The following is a 21005-nucleotide window of genomic DNA, read 5'->3' on the forward strand; positions in this document are numbered from 1 at the left end:
TGTGGAGTCTCCATTGCTGGAGATATTTAAGAGCAGGTTAGACAGACAACTATCGGCAATGGTCTAGATGGTGCTTGGTCGTGCTGAGAGGGCAGGGAAGTGGACTCAATGACCTGTTGAGATCCCTTCCAGTTCTAGTGTTCTATGATGCTATGAAGTGTTACAAGATCATCTCTAGGTTGTTGCTGAAGGATTTGGTCAAGGGATTCTAGGACCATGGTGGAGGGGCAGTTTAAGAGCTTGTGTTAGTGCTTCCTCCAGCAAGAAGCAATAGCTTTGTGGTCTTTCAAGAGCTGAGTACCATCCTTTGGTCTCGGGATTGATTCCATGGTTTCTCAGTCCATAAAAAGCTTTGGTAACACTGAAGAAACCTCTTGTATCATTGATGTCTGCAAGATGCTGGAGTTCTTGTGCCTTTTCAGTCCACCACTGGTTTTTCAGAGTCCTTGTTTTACATTGTACTTCTGCCTTAGCCTTGGCATGCGCTTCTCTCTTCGTCGTGCAATTGATGCCACTTTGACAGGCCGTAAAGGCTTTACTTTTTGCCTCATTCAGGTATTCAGTTTCCACATCGTTCTCATCAAACCAGTCCAGATGCTTCCTGGTCTGGTAGCTGATGGTTTCCTTACAGGCTCCAGTGATGGCATTTGTCAATTGACACCAGTGTTTTTCCACATCTTCTGGGTATACTGTCGGCAACTTCCTTTGGCGCTCTATCTGGAAGTTACTTCATCTGATGGGGTCCTTCAAGCCTTGTACATTGATCTTTCATCAGATCTGTTACCTCTGACTGCTCCGTTTGGTGACAATCCTAGTTGCCATTGTGGTTCAAATAAGGTGGTGCTCAGTCCAGCAGTCATCAGCACTAGTCATCACACGTGCGAGAAGGACATGACACCAGTCCCGAGAGCGGATGAAGACAGTCTATGAGGTGCCAGTGCTTTGATCCAGGATGTTGCCATGACGTTGTAAATTTATTTTTCTGGCAGAACAGGGTGTTTGTGGTGACTAGCTCGTGTTCCACACATTTTGTAAGGAGGAGCACTCCATTGGGGTTGCTGTTGCCAACTCCTTCTTTCCCAGTGGTAGACTGCCTGAGATCTGCGTCTCTTCCAACCCTGGCATTGAAATCCCCTAAGAAAATAATCTTGTCATCTTTGGATGTCTTCCAGGACTGTGTCCAGTTGGGTGTAGAACTTCTCCTTCACGTCATCTTCGGCATCTAGAGTTGGTGCATAAGCACTGATGACAGTTGCCTGTTGGTTTTTGGCAAGATTCATGCGGAGATTGATGAGACGCTCATTGATGCCTACAGGGACTTCAGATAGGATCTTTGTCAGTTCATTCTTGCTGGCAAATCCTACTCAATGAGTTCATTTTTCTTGCTTTGGGGTTCCTTTCCAGAAAAACATGTACTCTCTGCCTTCTTCTTTTAGCTGTCTTTCTTCTGATCTATGTGTTTTTGCCAGGGCAGCGATATTGATGTTGAATTGTCACAGCTTATGGGCAATAATAGCTGTGTATCTTTTGGTTCGCTCACTGTCTGAGTTGTTCCTTAGAGTCTGAATATTCCTTGTTCCAAATTTACAGTTCAGTTTCGACCACATGGAAGTGAACCCACTGGATGCAGTTATCCAGGCGGGGGACTGAGGTGGATTATGTTTAGGGCACCTTTTCTAGCCCCCTTTCCATGTGGGGTGAGCAGAGTGGATCCTAAATAGGGCTGCTCAATTGTAGTCACAGTTATTCAATCAGGGACAGAGTTGGACTATGTTAGGGGCACCTTTTCTAGCCTCCTGCCCCTGTGGGGTGAACAAGAGTAGATCCTAAATAGGGCTGCTCAGTTGCAGTTTCTTACACTAGTTCTTATTTCAGGTAAAGTTCTTCTCAGGACAGAGGTGTCCTTTCTAACCTGGGTCCAGCAGTTCTCCTCCAACCCTGAGTTTGGTGTATTCATATTCACAAGCATATCAATTATTTTTCCCCCCAGGTGTTTTCATGTATCCCATGGGGTGGGGGAGGTAGTCTGTAAAGCCAGTTGAGCCATCATAGTTTGCTTCTCTTGCCTTGTATAGAATTTCCCTAGAGCAAGAAGCCATTGTTCAATTCCATACCACCTCTGTGGAAAAGTGGAAAAATTCAAGTGGGATTCCAGCATCAATGAGCATGCACACATCTTTGTAGAACATACTCAGTTGTCGCTTGCTAATGGGGTATTAGCTCTGTGTCTGGCTTCTTCATTGTTGTTCCTGCAGGCTTGCTTGGTCCTGCTGAGAGTGCAGGGGACTGGACTGGGTGACTTCTTGAGGTCCATTACAGTCTGGTATTCTATGGGCTGGAAGTAGTTTTTTTCCCAACTTGAACACATTGGTAATAAATTTATAATCAATATCCAGATTTCCGATACATAAACACACATGCATGCAAATGGAGTATACACATTCAGAGGATTATTAGATTTCCAATGATATGTTATATGAAGTATTTTGCATAAAGCGTGTTTGAGTTAGGCATAGGCATATTTACAAGCATATTTTCATGCAGAATATGAAATATCCCACACAAAGGCCACTTTGTTCCCTTAATAGTTTTAAGAGACTTTGTCAAGGAATTTTGAAATTCCACATCATGTAATTTGATTCTGTTTTATCCACTAATCAGTGTTTCCCACGTGGGCTACGTGAAAGGATTTCAAGGGATATGCAGCAGAAAATAAATTACTAATAGTCAGGAGATAAGCGCACTGGGAGAGGGGGTACACTAATAAGACCAAAGTCCTGAAAGGGATACCCAAATGTTTTAAGTTTGTGAAACACAATACTGTGTACTTGATATGCCCAAAGGATGCTAGAGCATTTGAGGCACCATTTTCCTTTTTAGAAGTTATACTGACTTGTCCCTGTAATAGGACAGTCATCTAGGTGCTTTATAACTCCTATAACAGGGAGGCCTGCAGACTCTGCTAGGATGGAGGAGAAGGCAGCTCTAGGAAAGCAGCTAGTACTTCAACACAGGTGAGAGCAATCTTCAATCAAGTAAGGAGAGCGAGCTGATCTGACTGCCAGCAGGCTTAAAAGCATCCCAGTCAAGACTGGGTGATGCGGGGGGGAGGGAGGGAGAGGAGAGGAGAGAGGTTGAGGAGTTTGAAGAGCCATTGTGAAGGAAATGGCCAAACAGATAAGGAGTCAAGTGAGTGCTTGTAAGGGAGCTACGGCAGGGAAGAGTATCTGGGTACCCCTCCCACAGCAAGGCAGACAGTCCTGGCTGTGAGGAGAGAAGGGAAGGAGACCAGCTAACCAGCCAGAACAGCAGAGGTAGCTGCAGCCTGAACCATACAATCAGGGGCAGAGGTTGGGGACTCGAACTACAAAAAGGGGCACCTTGTCATTCTCCATATAGCTGTTTTTACAAATTTGCCTGGAATGGAATTAAAGCTCAGTAGTCTGAGTTAAGTAGTAGTAGCAGAAGTCTGTAATTCCCAGGATCTTCCCAGAGCATGTTTTAAAGGATAGTGTCGTATTTGCTAGTCTCTAGTTTCCTGAGATAATAGCCAGTTTTAATAAGAAATTGCACATCTTTGTTAGCAGGTCGGCCGCTTCAGTCTTAACGTTTCTTCAGGACTCTGCGTTTAACCATCTGATCATGGTGACTTTTTGCTCTTAAATGTTTCATTTTGTTCCATTACTTTCTCTTTTGGTGTCTCAGTCTCTGGCAGTTCCTCATCTTTAGTACCTGAAAAGAGTGTGTCTGTTGTAGGTATCTCTCCAACATTCTCTGCAGTGAAGACGTTTGCAAAGAACTTATTTAACTCTTTTGTAATATGCTTTTCTGCCCATTTGTTCCCTTTACTGTGTCAAAGCATGAGGGGATTCATAATACACTGGATGTGCTAATAGTAGGCATTGGGGGCAATATGCAAGGTCAAGGGTAGAAAGAACTGTGTGACCAGTTTGTACATTCATCTAAGCTTTTGATGTTTTCTGTTGGCAGGACCTCAGCACTGTTTCTCCTACAAAAACTGACCAGTGCCAATGATGGCTGACAGCCTGAAGGCTGCAGTACTTGCCTTATGGATCCTTTTCTTTTCACGTGCAGCATATCACAGTAAGTTTGCTGATGCTGTAACTTAATTCATTTAAAAATTATTTATCAACAACACTTAGCAAGCAACATTTTTACCACCATTCAGTAGCCATAACAATATCTGTTGCAAATAATATTTATATGTTAGAATGCAGTTTCAGTTGTCTATTCTTCCACTGATGTTTTCAAAGCGAATGAAGGAACACTCGGGAATTTTTAAAGAGCTAAAACAGTTGTCTGGAGAGGCTGTGTTCCCCTGCTGTTACAACAGGGTTTCTAATCTGTCTTTGTTTATAGCGTTTAGATTGCTGTAGTCTGCCTTCTGTGCAGCACTGCCTGCTGCTGGCCCAAGGTTATCCCAGTGGATATCTGCTCTGAAGAAGTGGGTCTCTCTCACAAGGTCACCACCAAATAAATTATTTTGTTAATCTTTAAAGTGCTGCTGGACTGCTTTTTTGTTTTGATAGTATATAAACTAACACAGCTCTCTCTCTGTTACTACTCAGGAGGGATAGAATATTAAAGTTCCCGTGGCTTCCCTCATGACTGACACTGCCCACCATGCAGAGACTCAGCCAACAGCAATATGGCTCTTTTTTATACTAACAGGAAGGAGGGGAGAACAGCAGACCAGTGCACAGATGCTTCAGATTGTGTAGGGTTTCCCTCTAGAGGTTGTGATCCCTTTCAAATCCCACTACTTGAGAACACTTCTTGGAAGCTTTTTGAAATAAACCTTAAAGATCCTGCTGCCTAGCCCTTTCGGGCATCGATAGGGAAGAATGACTGAGGCCTATATATATATGATGTCTTTTATGTGCTCCTTGCCCACTAATTATGTCTATTTCTAAGTGATCGTTTTTTTCTGATAAGATTTAACTTTTATGAAACTTCCAATACTGCTCACTGCTCTTTGGTTACCCTCTGGAGACCACTGAAGTACAGCATATCTAACAGGGAGGATTCGGCACTGGATGTTTGGGGACTTTTTCTTAATATCTTTCCGGTATTTCCTTGGGGATAAGTTTCAGAGTGATAGCCATATTAGTCTATTTAGCAAAAACAAGGAGTTCTGTGACACCTTAGAAGATAACAGATTTATTTGGGCATAAGTTTATTAGCCTTTGAGATGTCACAGGACTGCTTGAGGATAAAAGGCAGTTTGGTAGGATGAGTTGCCTGGATTCCTCCATTAGTCTCTTGAGAATCAGTCCTATGTGTTACCTCTGATACAGTCTTTTTGTTAGCACCTCCGTCGTGCATGGCTTAAAAAATGACAAATCTGTCTGTAACAGAAAAAATTGCATTAGCTAATTCCCTGATTACCCACAGTCCTGGTTTTACTTCCAGTGACGATATTGGGAATTTTGCACTTGCGTTAAATAGGAGAACACCCAAGTGCCATAAGTGTATATTGGCTAAGTCATCTGATTTGAGTGTGCTTAGCTTTTCCAGAATTTTCTTACCTGGTTTTTGTCTGTTTGGTTGTACAGGTTTGTTCCTTCCTTATGAGTTTTAAGCTGCTTTGTTATGTTTTTCCTGAACATAAAAGAATTTCAGTGTCTCAGTTCCTCTTTTCAACTATACAAATTGAAAGTAAACTTTGTACTGTATGTGGTTTCAAAAGGAAATTCTCAAAGATCTGAGATTTAAAAAAAAACTGCTAGAGATGAAAAAGGGAGACAATAAAAGAAAATAGAATATGGTAAAAGATAAGGGAAGAAAAAGGTCACATGAACTAAAGCTGATGGTCAAAATAGTTTGGGGAAAAATAGAGCTTTTTACATCTCCAAGAAGAAAGTAAGTCCACTAACATCAAGAGGGATTGCAATCTATGCTGATTCAAAAATGGCTTATACACTGAGCTCTTTTGAAATCTATCTTTGAGGAAAAATAATTTTTTAATTAAAAAAAGACTTTGTGAAATTCACAACGGATAGACTAGGTAAAGAGCATTTTGAAATTGTAAACCTAACTGACACACCACCACCACCACCACCACCCCCCCCTTGCTTTATGAAAATTGGCTTATATGCATAACTCCGACGCTTTTTAGAAAACAAATGATGTAGCATGTCATTTTGAAGCTTATAATCTGCCGAGTGTGTATATCCTATTTCTGTGTCCATCTTATATGTAGAGTTTAGAAATACTAAGCAGAAGGGCGTTTTATCAGTCCAGGTATTCTAATAAAAGCCATTAGTGATACTTTGGGACCTTCATGGCTCAGCAATCAAATCGTCAACCTGAAAATGGTTTTGTTTTTCCTGTAAGCCCAAACAGTGGTTGGTCCTGCAAATACATGCAGCCAGTCCACCTGATGCTGAAACCCTTTTTGGATCTGGTACTTCTCCACTCAAGGTGAGAGTCTGAACACACAGAATTCCCACCTTTGAGAAAGGGCACATAAAGGGGAGGGAAAGCAAACAAAGAGGAGTGGCCAGACACGCTCCTGTGTCCACCTAGGATACCTGCTGGAAACATACAAGACTGAAGATTGGGAAGGATTTCACCCAAGCCAGGAAGCTGCTTAGCTTATGAAAGGGGTGATTAGAACATCTCTTTATAGTAAGAATTTACATGGAACAAATTTCTTAGTGTATTAGAAGTAGCTGGTATGTTTGTTTATGTTGGCTTAGTAACTTTGATCTGTTTGTTTTGACTTGCAATCACTTAAATCCTGCCTTTTTATACTTAAATCACTTTTGTTTAGTGTCAAGCCCAGTGTAAATAATTGTTACTTAAGGTGTGGGGGCAGCAACCTCTATGCATATCTCTCTTTCATTGATAAAGATGTCAAACTTCTAAGCTTTCTCTGTGGAACTCTTTTACACAGAATAAGATATGTGTATTTTGTGTTTTGGTCCTCTTAGGTAGCTGTATTCGTTGGTGTTGTCAAAGGCCTTATAGCTGAGTCCTTCCAGAGCTGAGCTGGTTCAGCATCTGTTACTCTGCAGGGGGAAGTAACCCTGACTCTGTGCCCTGGCTGTGAAAGACCAGAGTTTCTAGTCCAGGAGGCATCAGTATCTTGATCAGCACACTGGGTGACAACCCCCAGGGCTCTTCTGTGATCCAACCTGTCACACCTATACAAATCACCAGTATGCATCATAGGATATTGAAGGAAATTGATCCTTAATTTACTGAACAGCTGATAATTGCTTTTGTTTAAAAGAAAATGGTTAGTGGGGCAATACCAGATGAGAAGAGGGAAGCAAAGGTAATATCAATGTTCAGAAATGGAAAGAAGAAAGAACCCGATAATTATTCACCCATAAGATTAACATCTGTCCTCAGTAAAATAAAATAGACATTTAGATGATGATGCAACCATGAGCAGCAGGAAGTGATGGTGTTCATAAAGAGTATATTACTTATTTTATAGAGTTAAAATGATTCTTGAAGCTTCAGTTTTCATGCATGCTGGTAGTACTGGTCAAGTGAGTTCCACCAAAGTAAATAGGATTACTCCAAGTAAATAAAGACTGCTGGGTGATTAAGACAAGAATGACTGGGCAGTTAGAGGAAATGAAAGTAACAGATGTAATATATGTGGACTTTAATGAGGATGAAATACCCTAAGCAAATGCTAATGATAAGCAGCAAAGTGCTTCATTGGCTTTAGTTTCTAGTGAAGTGCCACAGGGATCAGTGTTAGAGCAAGTCTCAACATTTTCATTAATTCTCTGGAGGAGGGAACAGCATATTCATGAAACTTAGATTGTATTTAATAGAAGGTGGGAAAATACTTGTCACACCAGAGAAATAATACAAAGGAAACTGAAATTAGGAACATGGGCAAGCAGTTACCATGTGACACTCATCTTGGAAATGCAAGCTGAAGATATTGGAGAAATAATCCAAGGATAGTATCAAAGGGGTAGCCGTGTTAGTCTGGATCTGTAGCAGCAATGAAGGGTCCTGTGGCACCTTATAGACTAACAGAAAAGTTTAGAGCATGAGCTTTCGTGAGTTAACTCACTTCTTCAGATGCTGGTCATGCTCTAAACTTTTCTGTTAGTCTATAAGGTGCCACAGAATCCAAGGATAGACGCCAAATGGGAGAGAAGAACCTGGGAAGCAGGAGTGGCTCAAAGAACCTAAGGGATAGGACTTGCCAGCAATTTATCTTCAGTTTGCAGTGTGATATGATTAACAAGAAAAGGACCAATTGAGTTTTTGGGCTGCATATGCAGAATAATCACATCCTGGAGCAGAGAAATCATCTCTCTATCTAACCCATGTGTAACTTCAGCAGGAGTGCTACCAGCAGGCTCTGTCCTGGGAACCTTATTAACAGAAAGAAAGATGTTGGCAAATGTGGCAGTTTTCAAAACAGCAACAAAAATAACCGGAGAGATGAATGAGACTGACATGAAAAGGACTAGAAGAGTTAGATCTGTATAACTTATGAGAGGGGTCTTGAGGAATGTGATTGGAGTCTACAAATACCCAAAGGATCAAGCACTAGTGGGGGAAAGGAATTTATTTTTAAAATAAGAAAAGGGGATGGTATTTACTGACGCTTGGTGGGGTTGTGCTTTTTTTTTTCATAATTTAAGTTCACATGTTTCTGAACTTCTGGGCACGTTAGCCTTTATAGTTACATGAGCTTATTGTCACACGCCCTCTCACCATGTTTCCTTTTGCTGTCCATTGCACTCAGATGTGGCATGTTTTCTGCTAAGCTTTAATCACATTGACACAGAATTTTTGGTAAACTAATTTCCTAATGATAATGTTCAAAGGCTTGAGAGTACTTGCATTGGGAGCTGTTTTGGGGTGTTCAACCCAAATTTTTAATTTATACAACACTTTTGGTTTTGTCCTATATAATTTCAAGATATGCCTTGGGAGAGGTCCAAGTATAGCTGAATCTCTGCTCATTTAACCTGAAGAAGTCAAATGATTGAACTTTCATGCTCCCCCCCCCCCCCACCCCGCTTAAGAAATTTTAATGATCCTCTTTAAAAAGAAGAATTTAATACTTCTAAACACAAGACCTTGTTGTGGCTGATTTTGTTTCCTGTTGCTGTCACTATTCAGTGCTGTGTTGGTTTTTCCTTCATTATAGCAACAGGGCACTTTCAGAAGTTTGAGTGCTTCACTGACTATGCCAGGGAACTAATCTGTCAGTGGGAAGTGGCTGCACAAACAAACTGCTCCACAGAATTCCTGCTCTATTACAGGAAGGAACATGCCTCTACACTGTAAGTATTTAATACCACTTTCTGAGTTTGTTTTAAAAAAAAAAAAAAATTCTGAATTTACTTAACTGTCCTTCCCTGCCCCTCCATGGCCATGAGGTGGAGTCTGGAGCACAGCAGAATCAATGTGAGCCTGCCGCATAATGCTGGGGATCCTTACCCCCTGGGTTTGGTGGAGCACAATTCTACCAGCCCTCCTACATGTGCCATGCAAAAAGGGGCTTCTTAGATGTGAACTGGGGAAGTGGCAGGGCCAAGGAAACTGCAGCTCCCTTTACTGGACACACAGCTCCACATGAGACATATACAGCAGCATGACCTAGAAGGGGCTGTATTCCCTGTCTTCAGAAAGAGGAAGGTGTAGCCTTCCCTTTCACCACCCTCTCTCCTGAAGCCTAGTGTCTCTCTGCATACATTCCAAAACACAGGGCTTATTCCTGGCTCTATTGTGCAGAGACTTGAGGGCATTCCCTCAACAGAAGCCTGCTCTTTTCAGCTGATTGTAGTTTCTCCCCAGAGACATGTAAATGGCCTCACTTTGAACAGGTTAGATGATCCCTGCTCCTTGTCCAGACTTAAACTTTCCATCAACAGTATGCTCTGTCTGATGCATCCAGGTTGAGGAATGGATTCTCACTGTGGGAACTTTAGAGTAGGCCATAGCTTTCTTCATTGAGTTTTTCACTGGGTGACACTTAGATAGCTGAGACTTTTGTACCAAATTCCTTTCTGGAATTAAGTTTGTGTATCTCAAATTCAGTTTACACAGTGGGGTGCCTTCTCTGACTCTGAATCTTAGTGTTGAATAGGACAATTTGAATGAACTGTGCTTAATGTTATGTAAACATCACATCAATTTTGATATTTTTCAGAAATAACATGTGCATCCCTGAAAATGGAAGAGGCAGCAGCATGACTTCCACTTCCAGCTGTATATGTGTAATTCTGCCTGAATTTTTTGTAGCAAGCCTTGCATATGATCTAGCATTGCAAACCAATGGGACAGTGCTGTGGAATGGCACTGTCATACCAATCACTATTGGTGAGCTATAGTGCAGTTTGTTACAGATTTTTCATTGAGAATCCCATTCTACATGCCTGCTAACAACCTCACAGCACCCCCCAGTCAGCACCGCCTTATCCTCTGAGAAACACACCTGTAATTTGTTTCTTCATATGGCAACAGAAGTCAAAGCATGAGTGAGATGTCATTGCCTGTTTCTAATAGGACAAAGGACCATAGCCAGGATTCTTGGCCCCCCAACACCGTTAAATCCCCACACTGAATGTTGGCATAGGCTGAACATGGTTATTAACAATAATTCTGTGTAGATTGCAGCAGCCTATGTAAAAGTTAATGTCTCCTGTCACAGGATACAAGTCAGCATAGATACAGCTATTACACACACGTTTTCCTGGTATTAAAACAGCTTGTATGGATAAATCTGTCTTTGCTCAGATATTAGGAGAAATATTTCAAGAAACTTGTGTAGTGATTAACATTCAGCAGTGATCGGGACCCTCCTTTATCGCTGTTGCTTTCTAGAAGGATGAGTATGAATCTTTGCGCCCCCTGAAAATGCAGGCATGTGAGAGAGTTTGGTCACAAGCAACATGCCCATCCCCAGAGCACAAAATAAGAAGCAACCCTAGGATGTATTCACAGGAGTGTTGTAAGCTAGAAAAGCAATACTTTTGTTCATCTCTGCTGATGAGGCCTCAACTGGAGTACTGTGTCCAGTTCTGGGCACCACATTTCAGGAAGGATGCGGACAATTTGGCAAAAGCACAGAGAAAGATGATTAAAGATCTAGAAAGCATGAACTATGAGAGCAACCAAAAGAACTGGGTTTGTGTAGTCTGGAAAGGAAAAGGCTGAGAGGGGATGTGATAATAGCTATCAAGTACTTAACAGGTTGTTACAAAAAGGAAGGATAGAAATTCTTCTGTTTAATCAATAATAGGACAAGTAGAAATGGTCTTAAATTACAGCACAGGAGGTTTAGATTGGACAGTAGGAAAAGCTTCCTAAATGTCAGCTGTGTTGTGGAATCCTCATCATTGGAGATTAAGAGCTGGTTAGGCAAACCTCTGAAGGGGATGGTCTAGATGGTATACAGGACTGAGCTTGATGACCTATTGAGGTTTCTTCCAGTTATAGTATATTCTGTGATTCTATGGTTTTCTTTATGTTGGGAGTAAATCAATGGTAACTTGTATTTGAGAACTGCAATTACATCCACTGGCTCAACAATCCCATTTCAATAAGATGTATTTTGGAGCTTCTCTGGTTTTGGCTTTTACATTCTTGTGCCAGAGCATAGGGAAACAGCTGAGTACACTGTCCTCACCTGTAACTACAGCATGATCTGTGAATGAATAGACCTCTTCTGCCTGTTCCTCTAAGTCAGTGTTTCCACCTTACAGTTAAACCAAGGTCCCCAATAAATCTTACCATTGACAAAGGTGAAAATGACAGCTTTTATGTTGTGAGATGGCTCGAGAACTACCGTGAAGGAGATATGCTTTATGGAGAGCAAGTAACCTATGAAATCAAATACTGGAACAAGCACAATCCAGAAGAGGTAGGAACCTTTTTTCCTTTGCTTGCTTGAGCTACTGTCCAGGGTGTGAAAAATCCTTTGGAAAATGTTGGAGCTTTCAAATAAGTTATTAATGATGGTGATTGTGGAATCTCCATCACTGGAGATTGAGATCTGGCTAGGCAAACCTCTGATGGGGATAGTCTAGATGATTCTTGGACCTCCCATGAATACAGGGGTCTGGATTTGATGACCTCTGAAGGTTCCTTTTAGTACTAGAATTGTATGATTCTATGACTGTTGTTGCCATTCCACCTTCATTCATGCACAAGCGATAGCAAACACTGTGGCCACAAGTAACATTGCTTCAGTGACATCACCAGGAGTGGAACAGGGAAATAAAGACTGGTACTTTTCTGACCTTCACATAATAAGTTCTCCCCAAGTGAGTCATCAAATTGAAATGCCTCTTAAGTAGATTGTGTTGATATTCAAAATATGATTGTTCTTGCTCTCAGAGATCCGCTGGACTTGTGTCCCCTTGGTAGGGGGAATCTTCCTGTGGGCTCTGCTGAGCTCCCTGGGTATGGGTTCTTCTCCTGTATGACAGTTCTGAGGAATTGTCCCAGACTGAGGCAGTTTTGGAACAAATTGATAAACTAAACAGTAATAAATTACCAGGACCCAGATGGAATTCATGCAAGAGTTCTCAAAGAACTCAAATGTGAAATTGGAACTACTAACTATGGTTTGTAACTTACCCTTTAAATCATCTTCTGTACCAAGTGACTGGAAGATAGCTAATGTGATGTCAATTTTTAAAAAGGGCTGTAGAGGTGATCATGGCAATTACAGGCCAATAATTAACTTCAGTATTGAACAAATTGGTTGAAACTATAGTAAAGAATAAATTGGCAGACATGTAGATGAACATTTTGTTGAGGAGAAGCAAACATGATTTCTGTAAAGGAAAATCATGCCTCACCAATCTATTAGAATTCTATGAGGTGGGGGCAACAAGCATTGTGGACAAAGGGGATCCAGTCAACAACAACCATGGGCTCAGTGCCCGTCGGTGTCCAATGCTTCTCTCACTACTTCCTTCCATGTTTCCCTGTCCAGTGTGGAGTGGCTTAGTTTTTGTAGACTAGCTCTGCACCAGTCTACTCTATCATGTACTCATTCCCTCTGGGGTCTGCCTCTCCTATTCAAACTGTCCATTATGCCAAATACCAGGGTCTTGATTTTTGGCTCGTCATTTGTTCTGCAAATATGCCTGAATAGCTGTAACTTCCATTGTATAACCTTCTGCAATAGGTTCTCTTTCAGCTGTATCTGCATATATAATTCCTCATTGGTGACCTTCTGCATCTATCCTATTCTCAGGACCTTTCCGCAACAAGTCCTTTCCGACACCAATATCCTTCTCTTCAAATTTTCATTATCACCCATGTGTCTAATCCATACAACATGCTGCTGAATATACACGTTTTCAAGATGCTCAGCTTCATTCCTAAGCTAATTGCTTTTCTTTGCCAGATCTTATCCATCTCCTTCAAACACGTTCCTGCTTTCACTATTCCAGTCACTATTTCCTTCTTACAGTCTAGATCATATGTTATGTTGCTCCCCAGATAGGTGAACTTCTCTATGTTCTCTAGTTCAGTGCCGTCTACACTAATTTTCCTACCTATGGCATTAGCCACTATCAGAAGACAGGACACTGGGCTAGTTGTACCTTTTGGTTGAGCCAGTGTGGATATTCTTATGATGGAACTGTTTGGCTACATCTACACGTGAAGCCTACATCGAAGTAGCCTATTTCGATGAATAACGTCTACACGTCCTCCAGGGCTGGCAACGTTGATGTTCAGCATCGACGTTGCGCAGCACCACATCGAAATAGGCGCAGCGAGGGAACGTCTACACGCCACAGTAGCACACATCGAAATAAGGGTGCCAGGCACAGCTGCAGACAGGGTCACAGGGCGGACTCAACAGCAAGAAGCTCCCTTAAAGGGCCCCTCCCAGACACACTTGCACTAAACAGCACAAGATACACAGAGCCGACAACGAGTTGCAGACCCTGTGCATGCAGCATGAATCCCCCGCTGCAGCAGCAGCAGCCAGAAGCCCTGGGCTAAGGGCTGCTGCAGACGGTGACCATAGAGCCCTGCACAGGCTGGAGAGGCAGCGTCTCTCAACCCCCCAGCTGATGGCTGCCATGGAGGACCCCACAATTTCGACGTTGCGGGACGCGGATCGTCTACACGGTCCCTACTTCGACGTTGAACGTCGAAGTAGGGCGTTATTCCGATCCCCTCATGAGGTTAGCGACTTCGACGTCTCGCTGCCTAACGTCGAAGTTAACTTCGAAATAGCGCCCGACGCGTGTAGCCGCGACGGGTGCTATTTCGAAGTTAGTGCCGCTACTTCGAAGTAGCGTGCACGTGTAGACACAGCTTTTGTGTCCAATAGCAGTTGCCATGCAAGTCATTGGTGCACAGCAGACTAGTGATGGAGATTTGCACCCTGGTTTCCCATACACTAATGTCCCATGCAGACCAGTTCATACTGTCTGGAGAGGAGCCAGTACGCAGTACTACTTCATATTGCCCGTTTGAGCCTTGGATACCACTGAATTGATATTGCACTAAACCTGAGTCTTTAACAACTAACTCAACCCACTGTAAAAGTCAACAGTCATAGGCTGAGTCTCAGAATAAAGCAGTGAGATTGTGTTTTTATTTAGAGCCACAGCTCTCAAACTTTATTTCTGACCCTCTTTTGACAACAGAAATTACCACATGACCCCAGGAGGGGGACCAAAAACTGAGTGTGCCTGAGCCCTGCTGCTGTGGGCTTGGGGGCAAAGCAGAAGCCCAATGGCTTCTGCTCTGGATGATGGGCATGTAACATTAACCCTGGGCAGTGGGGCTTGGGCTTCAGACTTCCTGTGGTACCCAGGGCAAACACCAACTTTGGGGACCCCATTAAAACGGGGTTGTCACCCACTTTGGAGTCCCAACCCATAGTTCAAGAACCCCTAATTTAGATTATTCCTGAGATTTTTTTTTAAATAAATTGTGTGCCTTAGATTGAATCCACATGAAATTGTGCATCAAAGTTTTTTCTCTTCAAATATATCTTGAACCTTTTTGGTTTATCAGCAGGTATCAATTAGATGGTTACTTTTGTGAAGTCCGTAAACCACATTCATAGGAACTGAATGTCATACCTAACATTGTAAAAAAAATTAAACATATATTCCATACAAAACCTAAGTGTGCTACTTCATTTTTTCTTCAGATATTTGTAGAACAGCTTCTCAATCAGAGAAGGACAAAGTTTGAAATTCTTGCAATGCAGTTGAGGAGAGGGTGTGACTATCTTGTAAGTGTACGATGTTGCTATGGAAGCTATGACAGCAAGTGGAGTGAATGGAGCGATGTAGCTGAATTTCACAATGGTAAGTATCAATAACTGTTACACCTCAGTGGAAGAATCTTACAGGATTCTGAAGCACATAATGCCTTTGTGTATCAATTAGAGAGATGTAGCCAGTGAGTCCTAGGGCTGCTAATGCAATCATCTTTGCCCTCAACTTTGTACTTATTGTACAAAGAGGCTCCGAGGTGAACAAAAAGCATGTTACCAATAGGGCAACAACTACACAGTAATCAACTCTACTGCTCCTGTTATTCTTTACGTCCATGAATGGCTACTAGCCAGGATGGGTTGGGACACAAAAGTATGCTCTGAAATGTCCCTAGCCTTAGTTTGACGGAAGCTGGGAATGGGCAACAGAGGGTGGATCGCATGATTTCTTGTTCTAGTCATTCCCTCTGAAGCACCTGGCATGGGCCACTGTCAGGAAACAGGATACTAAGATAGATGGACACTTGAGTCTGATCTATTGTGGCTCTTACATTCTAGAATGCCTCAGCTACCATAACTCTAGATACCTGTGCATGTTTTATACATATAAGGACTTTAAATAATTTAAGTAGCTTTATTTCAAGAAGATCACTGACATGACTATACTTACTGACTTTATAGATTATGGAATTGCTGTGGAAGATAGTCTGCAGAAGATTGTTCCCATATCCTGCATGTTGATCACAGCTCTGATTGTAATCTGTTACTTCTGCTTTACCAAGTATGTATCATGCTGCACAAGGGTTACAGGTTATCAGGTATCATATGGCATACTGGCATGTATGGTAGCATAATACTACCCCCATTATCCAACCCCCGCTTATCCAACACTCACTGGGGCAGTGTGGGATAAAATGAAATCTTTGATAACCAGGGGTCAGATAATTGCCCCACGGATGCCAGCTCCATCCCAGCTTTCCTACCCCCACCCCACTCCCGCCCCCACATTATTGGATATTTTGGGGTATTCGACCATCCATCAGTTGCATTTATGTTGGATAATAGAGGTTTTACTGTACTAATAATAATAGAATACTTTGTAATCATGCAAGACCTTTTATCTGAAGTTCTACACCCTCTTTACAAACATGAATTAATTTTCACATCACCTCTTTGAATCAGACACACAAAAGATTAAATTACTGCTCTTTTCTCCACTAAACCATCTGTATAATAGTGCCAGGACTTCACAGGAGTCTGCTGAGGCTTAATTAATGAATGTTTGTAAAGCACTAAGAGACCCACTGTTGAAAGGCTAATACATTTTTAAGGGCTGCATCTGAGGTCCTTACACAGATTTTACTCAGTCCTTGCTCAGACTAAATTCCCATTTACTTCAGCAAGCCTAAGTAAAATCCTCAAAATTTGGATAGATGTTGGAGACTGCAGATGCAACTAATACAATATTAAAACACCAGTAGAGCTAATCTCTTCATCTTTACAAAGTATTCTTGTCAGAGTAGTGTCTGTCATGTTGGGTTCCCAGATTTGTGAATATCACAGTAGTTCTGGTTATATATTATGGCAGTATCTTCCTGCTTTCTCATAATCTCAGGTACTATTCTGACCACATGATGGTGCTCAGGCAAGTTAATTATGAATATATGTGTGAAAGTTTACACAAGCACTGCTGAAAAGCACTGGCACTCCTAGACATAAACAGCATAAGGACTTCCTGTGGAGCACACAGACTGCTTGAGCCAAGACAGCATGAGTAGTGAAACTGAGGAATTGAGTTCAGATGCAGTTAAGCATAACAAATGATTCTTGTTTTGCAGAGTTAAGAGAGAATGGTGGGATCAAATCCCAAATCCAGCCAAGAGCCATCTGGTTGTAAAGAATGTCAAAGCAGCTCAGGTATGTGATTTAGTTTTTTTTATAAAATCTCTATTTTCCATTTGTTTAAAAAAAAAAGGAAGTTGTGTAATATATTCTGATGCTGACTATCATGCAGAGAAGTATCATCTTTAATTTAGTCACACCCTTAATCTGTTTCATGACTCTTGTTAGTTTTCAGTCTGGAAGAAAATGCTGTCCATTGATGAAATTAAGGCACCTTTCCACGATATGAAACAGACTCGCATGGAAAACCAACTGTAAGCACAATAAAGAAATTTCTCTGGTTTATGGCATAAAATATTCTGCTATCAAGCTAACAGTAATTGTGCCTTCCTTTTGATTCTCAAAAACAGATACTGTAAGAACTGTCTTACCTTGATGGGGAAAGATAATGTCACATGTGGTGAGAAGCCCTGCAGTTGCCTGAATAAATGTGGAAAGCAGTTCCCAGAAGAGCATGAGGTTGTTCTAATTCCAGAGGTCATTTTGGTTGAAGATTCTGTTGAAGTCTGTGAGTATTCAACCAACATTGAAAAGGATAGCCATGAGGATGACCCAGCTTGGATCCCCATGTGCTTGCCTTGTGAGATCAGCACTAATAGCTTTATAGAACCCACTCAACACAATGATGCACTTGCAGACATGTTTATTAAGCTACTAGAATGCGGAACCAAAGTCCATGATGCTGAAACTCCAGACTGCTTCACAGAAGAGCATAAAGACATTGAGAACTGTGAATCAACAAATTCATCACAGCAAGCACCAAAAGAAAATGTATTCCAGGTTTGGCAGTCATGTGACACTTCACATGCTTGCTCCTTTTCCACTACAGCCTCTCAGGATGATTACAGCTGTGGGGCAGCTAGCACAAAGTCCATGCAATCAGAAGAATCTTTTGAATCTGGTTATCAAAGTTCTAACACGGACTCTGCTTCTCCCAAGGAAAAGAATCCTCCGGACATGTTGCATCAAAACCACTTTCTTTGCAGTTCTGGAACTCAGCATGACTGGTTGGTCTTGATTAAAAAATCACCAAATGCTCCTTTCTCTGAGATCATCAAAGATGGAATAAATAGTACAGGATATAAGAGCTTCGACAGTCTCATGCCTCAGTCCATGGAGTCTTGTAGCCTAGCATATAAAAGCTTTGACAACCTCTTGGCTCAATCTACAGCATATCAGAGCTTCAGCAGCCTCATGTCTCAGTCCATGATCAACAATAACCTGACTCAGTGTTTGGAAAACCCAGGCTCTTCACTGTCCTTGACAGAGTTTTCAGAGAATCAAATACTTCCCTGCGGAGAAGAACAGGCCCATCTATCTCTCGGTAATCAAAGCTGTTGCACCAACCATGAAGCTGACTGTACTGAGCCTGCTTGTCAGACCACCTGTTCGGGAGACATTAACTTTCCATGTTTTTCCTTCCATACTCATGAGAGAGTTTCATTTTTACAACCAGAGAAAGAATTACACAAGGTAACATGTCAAAATGTTCCAGAAAAAGCAACTGCAATTTCCTTCCCCACTGGATCTAATCCATCTACTTATCAGCCTTTTGATATTGCTCTTACACACTGTGACAACAACAACGTGGCTATTTGTGACTCACCTTATAAACCTTTTATCAACCTTTTAAACAGCAGCCTCAAAGAAGCACTTCCAGCTGTCACTGTATCTGAATCTGACTTGGAGATAGACTTGTGAGACTTTCTGTAGCATTGCCTTTGGTTTGAGTTCAGAAGTGGCTCTCACACAACAGCAGTGATACCCCTTGGATTATTGGTTTTAATGAACCTTTTATTGATGAAGACAAATATACTATGAAAGATAAATCGCTGTGGTGTTTGATTCCAGCTCTCAGGGAAAGACTGTGAGGACCATAAAGAAGACAAAAATGGTATGCCTGACTATACAGATGAAAAGATACAAGAGAGATAACAACATGCCAGGTCTACTTTTGGTAATGTACATGTTACCATCTGAAGAAGTCTATAAAAACAGAAGAAAGTGCAGCACAATTACAGAACATTGTAAACCTGGGAATTTGCATCTAAATCAAACTTCAGAGCTCCTGAACTCAGCCAAGTTGCCACTGAGTGACTCCTTTGTGGACGGCCCCTGTTCAGGAACTGTTCCTTTTGATGTTTGCTCCATTGTGGGCAAGGAGTCAAAAATGTCACTTCATAAAAATAGGCCAAATGGGCATAATAAGTGAGAGCACAAGTCCTGATCCAGGAAGGTAATTGCTGTATCACATTATCTTAATACATTTCATAGGGTTGCAATCAAGATAGCCTTTGGGAACAAACTCTGTAGAAAATGGACATATTGCTTGTTTCCCATGCTACCTCCAGAAGACCAGGTTGTCACTATGCAAAGGTAGGGTAGTCTCTGGAACAGATCAGAATAGATTTGCTGATATGTCATGGTCACATGCTGGTGATTAGTAAGTGGCTTGGACTGTTGGTGCTATTGGTGTTCAAGGTCCATGGAACTGGCTCTCCCAATTAAAAGATGGTGGCAAGCTACAGATTGAGCTAGGGGACCTGAGTCTATCACCAAAACTAATAGCAGATATATGGGGCATGAACTCATGTTAAGTTTGACTTCCCCAGTATTGGTCTGGCCCCAACATATCCTTGTATGGGAAACATTGACCCTGCAGTACAGATTTGGAGGTGGTTCACATTCTGAGGAAGAAGCTGCAAGTTAAAGCAGGAGGTGGCAGACTTCTGAGGACACCTTTTGCACATCTCTCATTAGCAACTTACAGGAGAGCACAGGGACTGCATCAGATCCCAGTGTGGGTGACACAAGATGGGAAGATATAGGTCCCTTGTGGCCAGAGGTTGCTCTGCATCACCATCAGTTTCCCTCTGTGAACTTCATTGGCTTTAAGGAAGTGACACGTTTGCATACAGGCCACTGTGGTCTCTTTTCCTTTTCCATCACTTTCATGGTATTTTGTGTAGTACTGGATACTATGTAACCTTTTTAGACTATTGGTTTATTGTGCTCATTTTGTCTTGCTAGAACTTATCCAAGCTTGGATAACAACAATGCTGTAGTTTCCCCCTGCCCATCAGCATCCTATATAATCAGTTGTAATCTGCTGTCTGACAGTGTTCACTCAGCCTAACAAGCAAAGTGACACTATACCAGTGCTGTGTGTAATAAACTCTCCTGCTGGTTTCATATACGGTGTCCAGACTTTGTTCCTACAGTGAAAAACGTTTTCATTTATCAACATCCTCATTATAGTGGTATGAGTTCTGATGTCCAGACAGATGTGAACACCTCCTTTTGAGCATGTGCACCTTGCAGTAGTGCATGCCTGAGGGTGTGCATCCCCACTGAATGGCCACAAAACTCTATAGGGCATAAACCCCCTTATTTGCCTCCCCATCTTAGTCCTTCTGTGCCCTATATTTTGGCCATTTGATGACAGTCGCTTCAAAAATGCAGCTGCAGTGCCAGTCCTGCTCAGTAAACAATGTTGCTTCATTAGAAATTCACATTTATGCTGAACATCTACCAGCAGAGGCTCCTTAGTCGCAGCTCATTCTCTTTTACTCTAGAAAATTTATTTTTATTTGTAGAAAGCTAGATAGAGTAAACAAAAGGGTGTGCGCATTTGGCCAAAAGTAGAAAGCTACATTGACTCCATGTGGAACTGTGCAAATAATCGTAGTTAGCAATAAGCGTTTACCACATACTAGAAACATTTAGTCTTTGTAGCAGCCTGCTTAGAGCGGGCTAGATGGGACTTTGTTAAAATCAATAGAGGGGATTCTTTGAGTCTGCTAGACACAGTGTTGCTCAAAGTCAACAGATAGGGTCTCCTGCCTAGACCAAGCACCCATAGAAGGTACTGTTGCATTGTTTTCAAGGTGTT

General features: G+C 41.9%; 1 protein-coding gene across 5 annotated transcripts in view; it reads left to right on the forward strand.

Moving 5' to 3' along the window:
• The window catches only part of IL4R (interleukin 4 receptor), a 28020-nt gene extending 7715 nt beyond the window's left edge, over nucleotides 1-20305 (forward strand). For 4 of the 5 annotated variants that reach the window (XM_075010967.1, XM_075010964.1, XM_075010965.1 and 1 more), the window contains 9 exons: nucleotides 3991-4104; nucleotides 9158-9293; nucleotides 10163-10332; nucleotides 11718-11875; nucleotides 15143-15302; nucleotides 15893-15992; nucleotides 17050-17128; nucleotides 17282-17367; nucleotides 17464-20305. In XM_075010967.1, coding sequence (XP_074867068.1) covers nucleotides 4032-4104; nucleotides 9158-9293; nucleotides 10163-10332; nucleotides 11718-11875; nucleotides 15143-15302; nucleotides 15893-15992; nucleotides 17050-17128; nucleotides 17282-17367; nucleotides 17464-18814 — 2313 coding nt within the window. In that variant the 5' untranslated portion in view covers nucleotides 3991-4031 and the 3' untranslated portion in view covers nucleotides 18815-20305. Of the gene's footprint in view, nucleotides 1-3990; nucleotides 4105-4380; nucleotides 4484-9157; nucleotides 9294-10162; nucleotides 10333-11717; nucleotides 11876-15142; nucleotides 15303-15892; nucleotides 15993-17049; nucleotides 17129-17281; nucleotides 17368-17463 lie in introns of all 5 variants that reach the window. The other variant, XM_075010968.1, reaches the window with a different exon arrangement.
• Nucleotides 20306-21005: the final 700 nt, after the last annotated feature.

This window comes from Carettochelys insculpta, chromosome 16, assembly GCF_033958435.1.
Source record: "Carettochelys insculpta isolate YL-2023 chromosome 16, ASM3395843v1, whole genome shotgun sequence".
Lineage (NCBI taxonomy): Eukaryota > Metazoa > Chordata > Testudines > Carettochelyidae > Carettochelys > Carettochelys insculpta.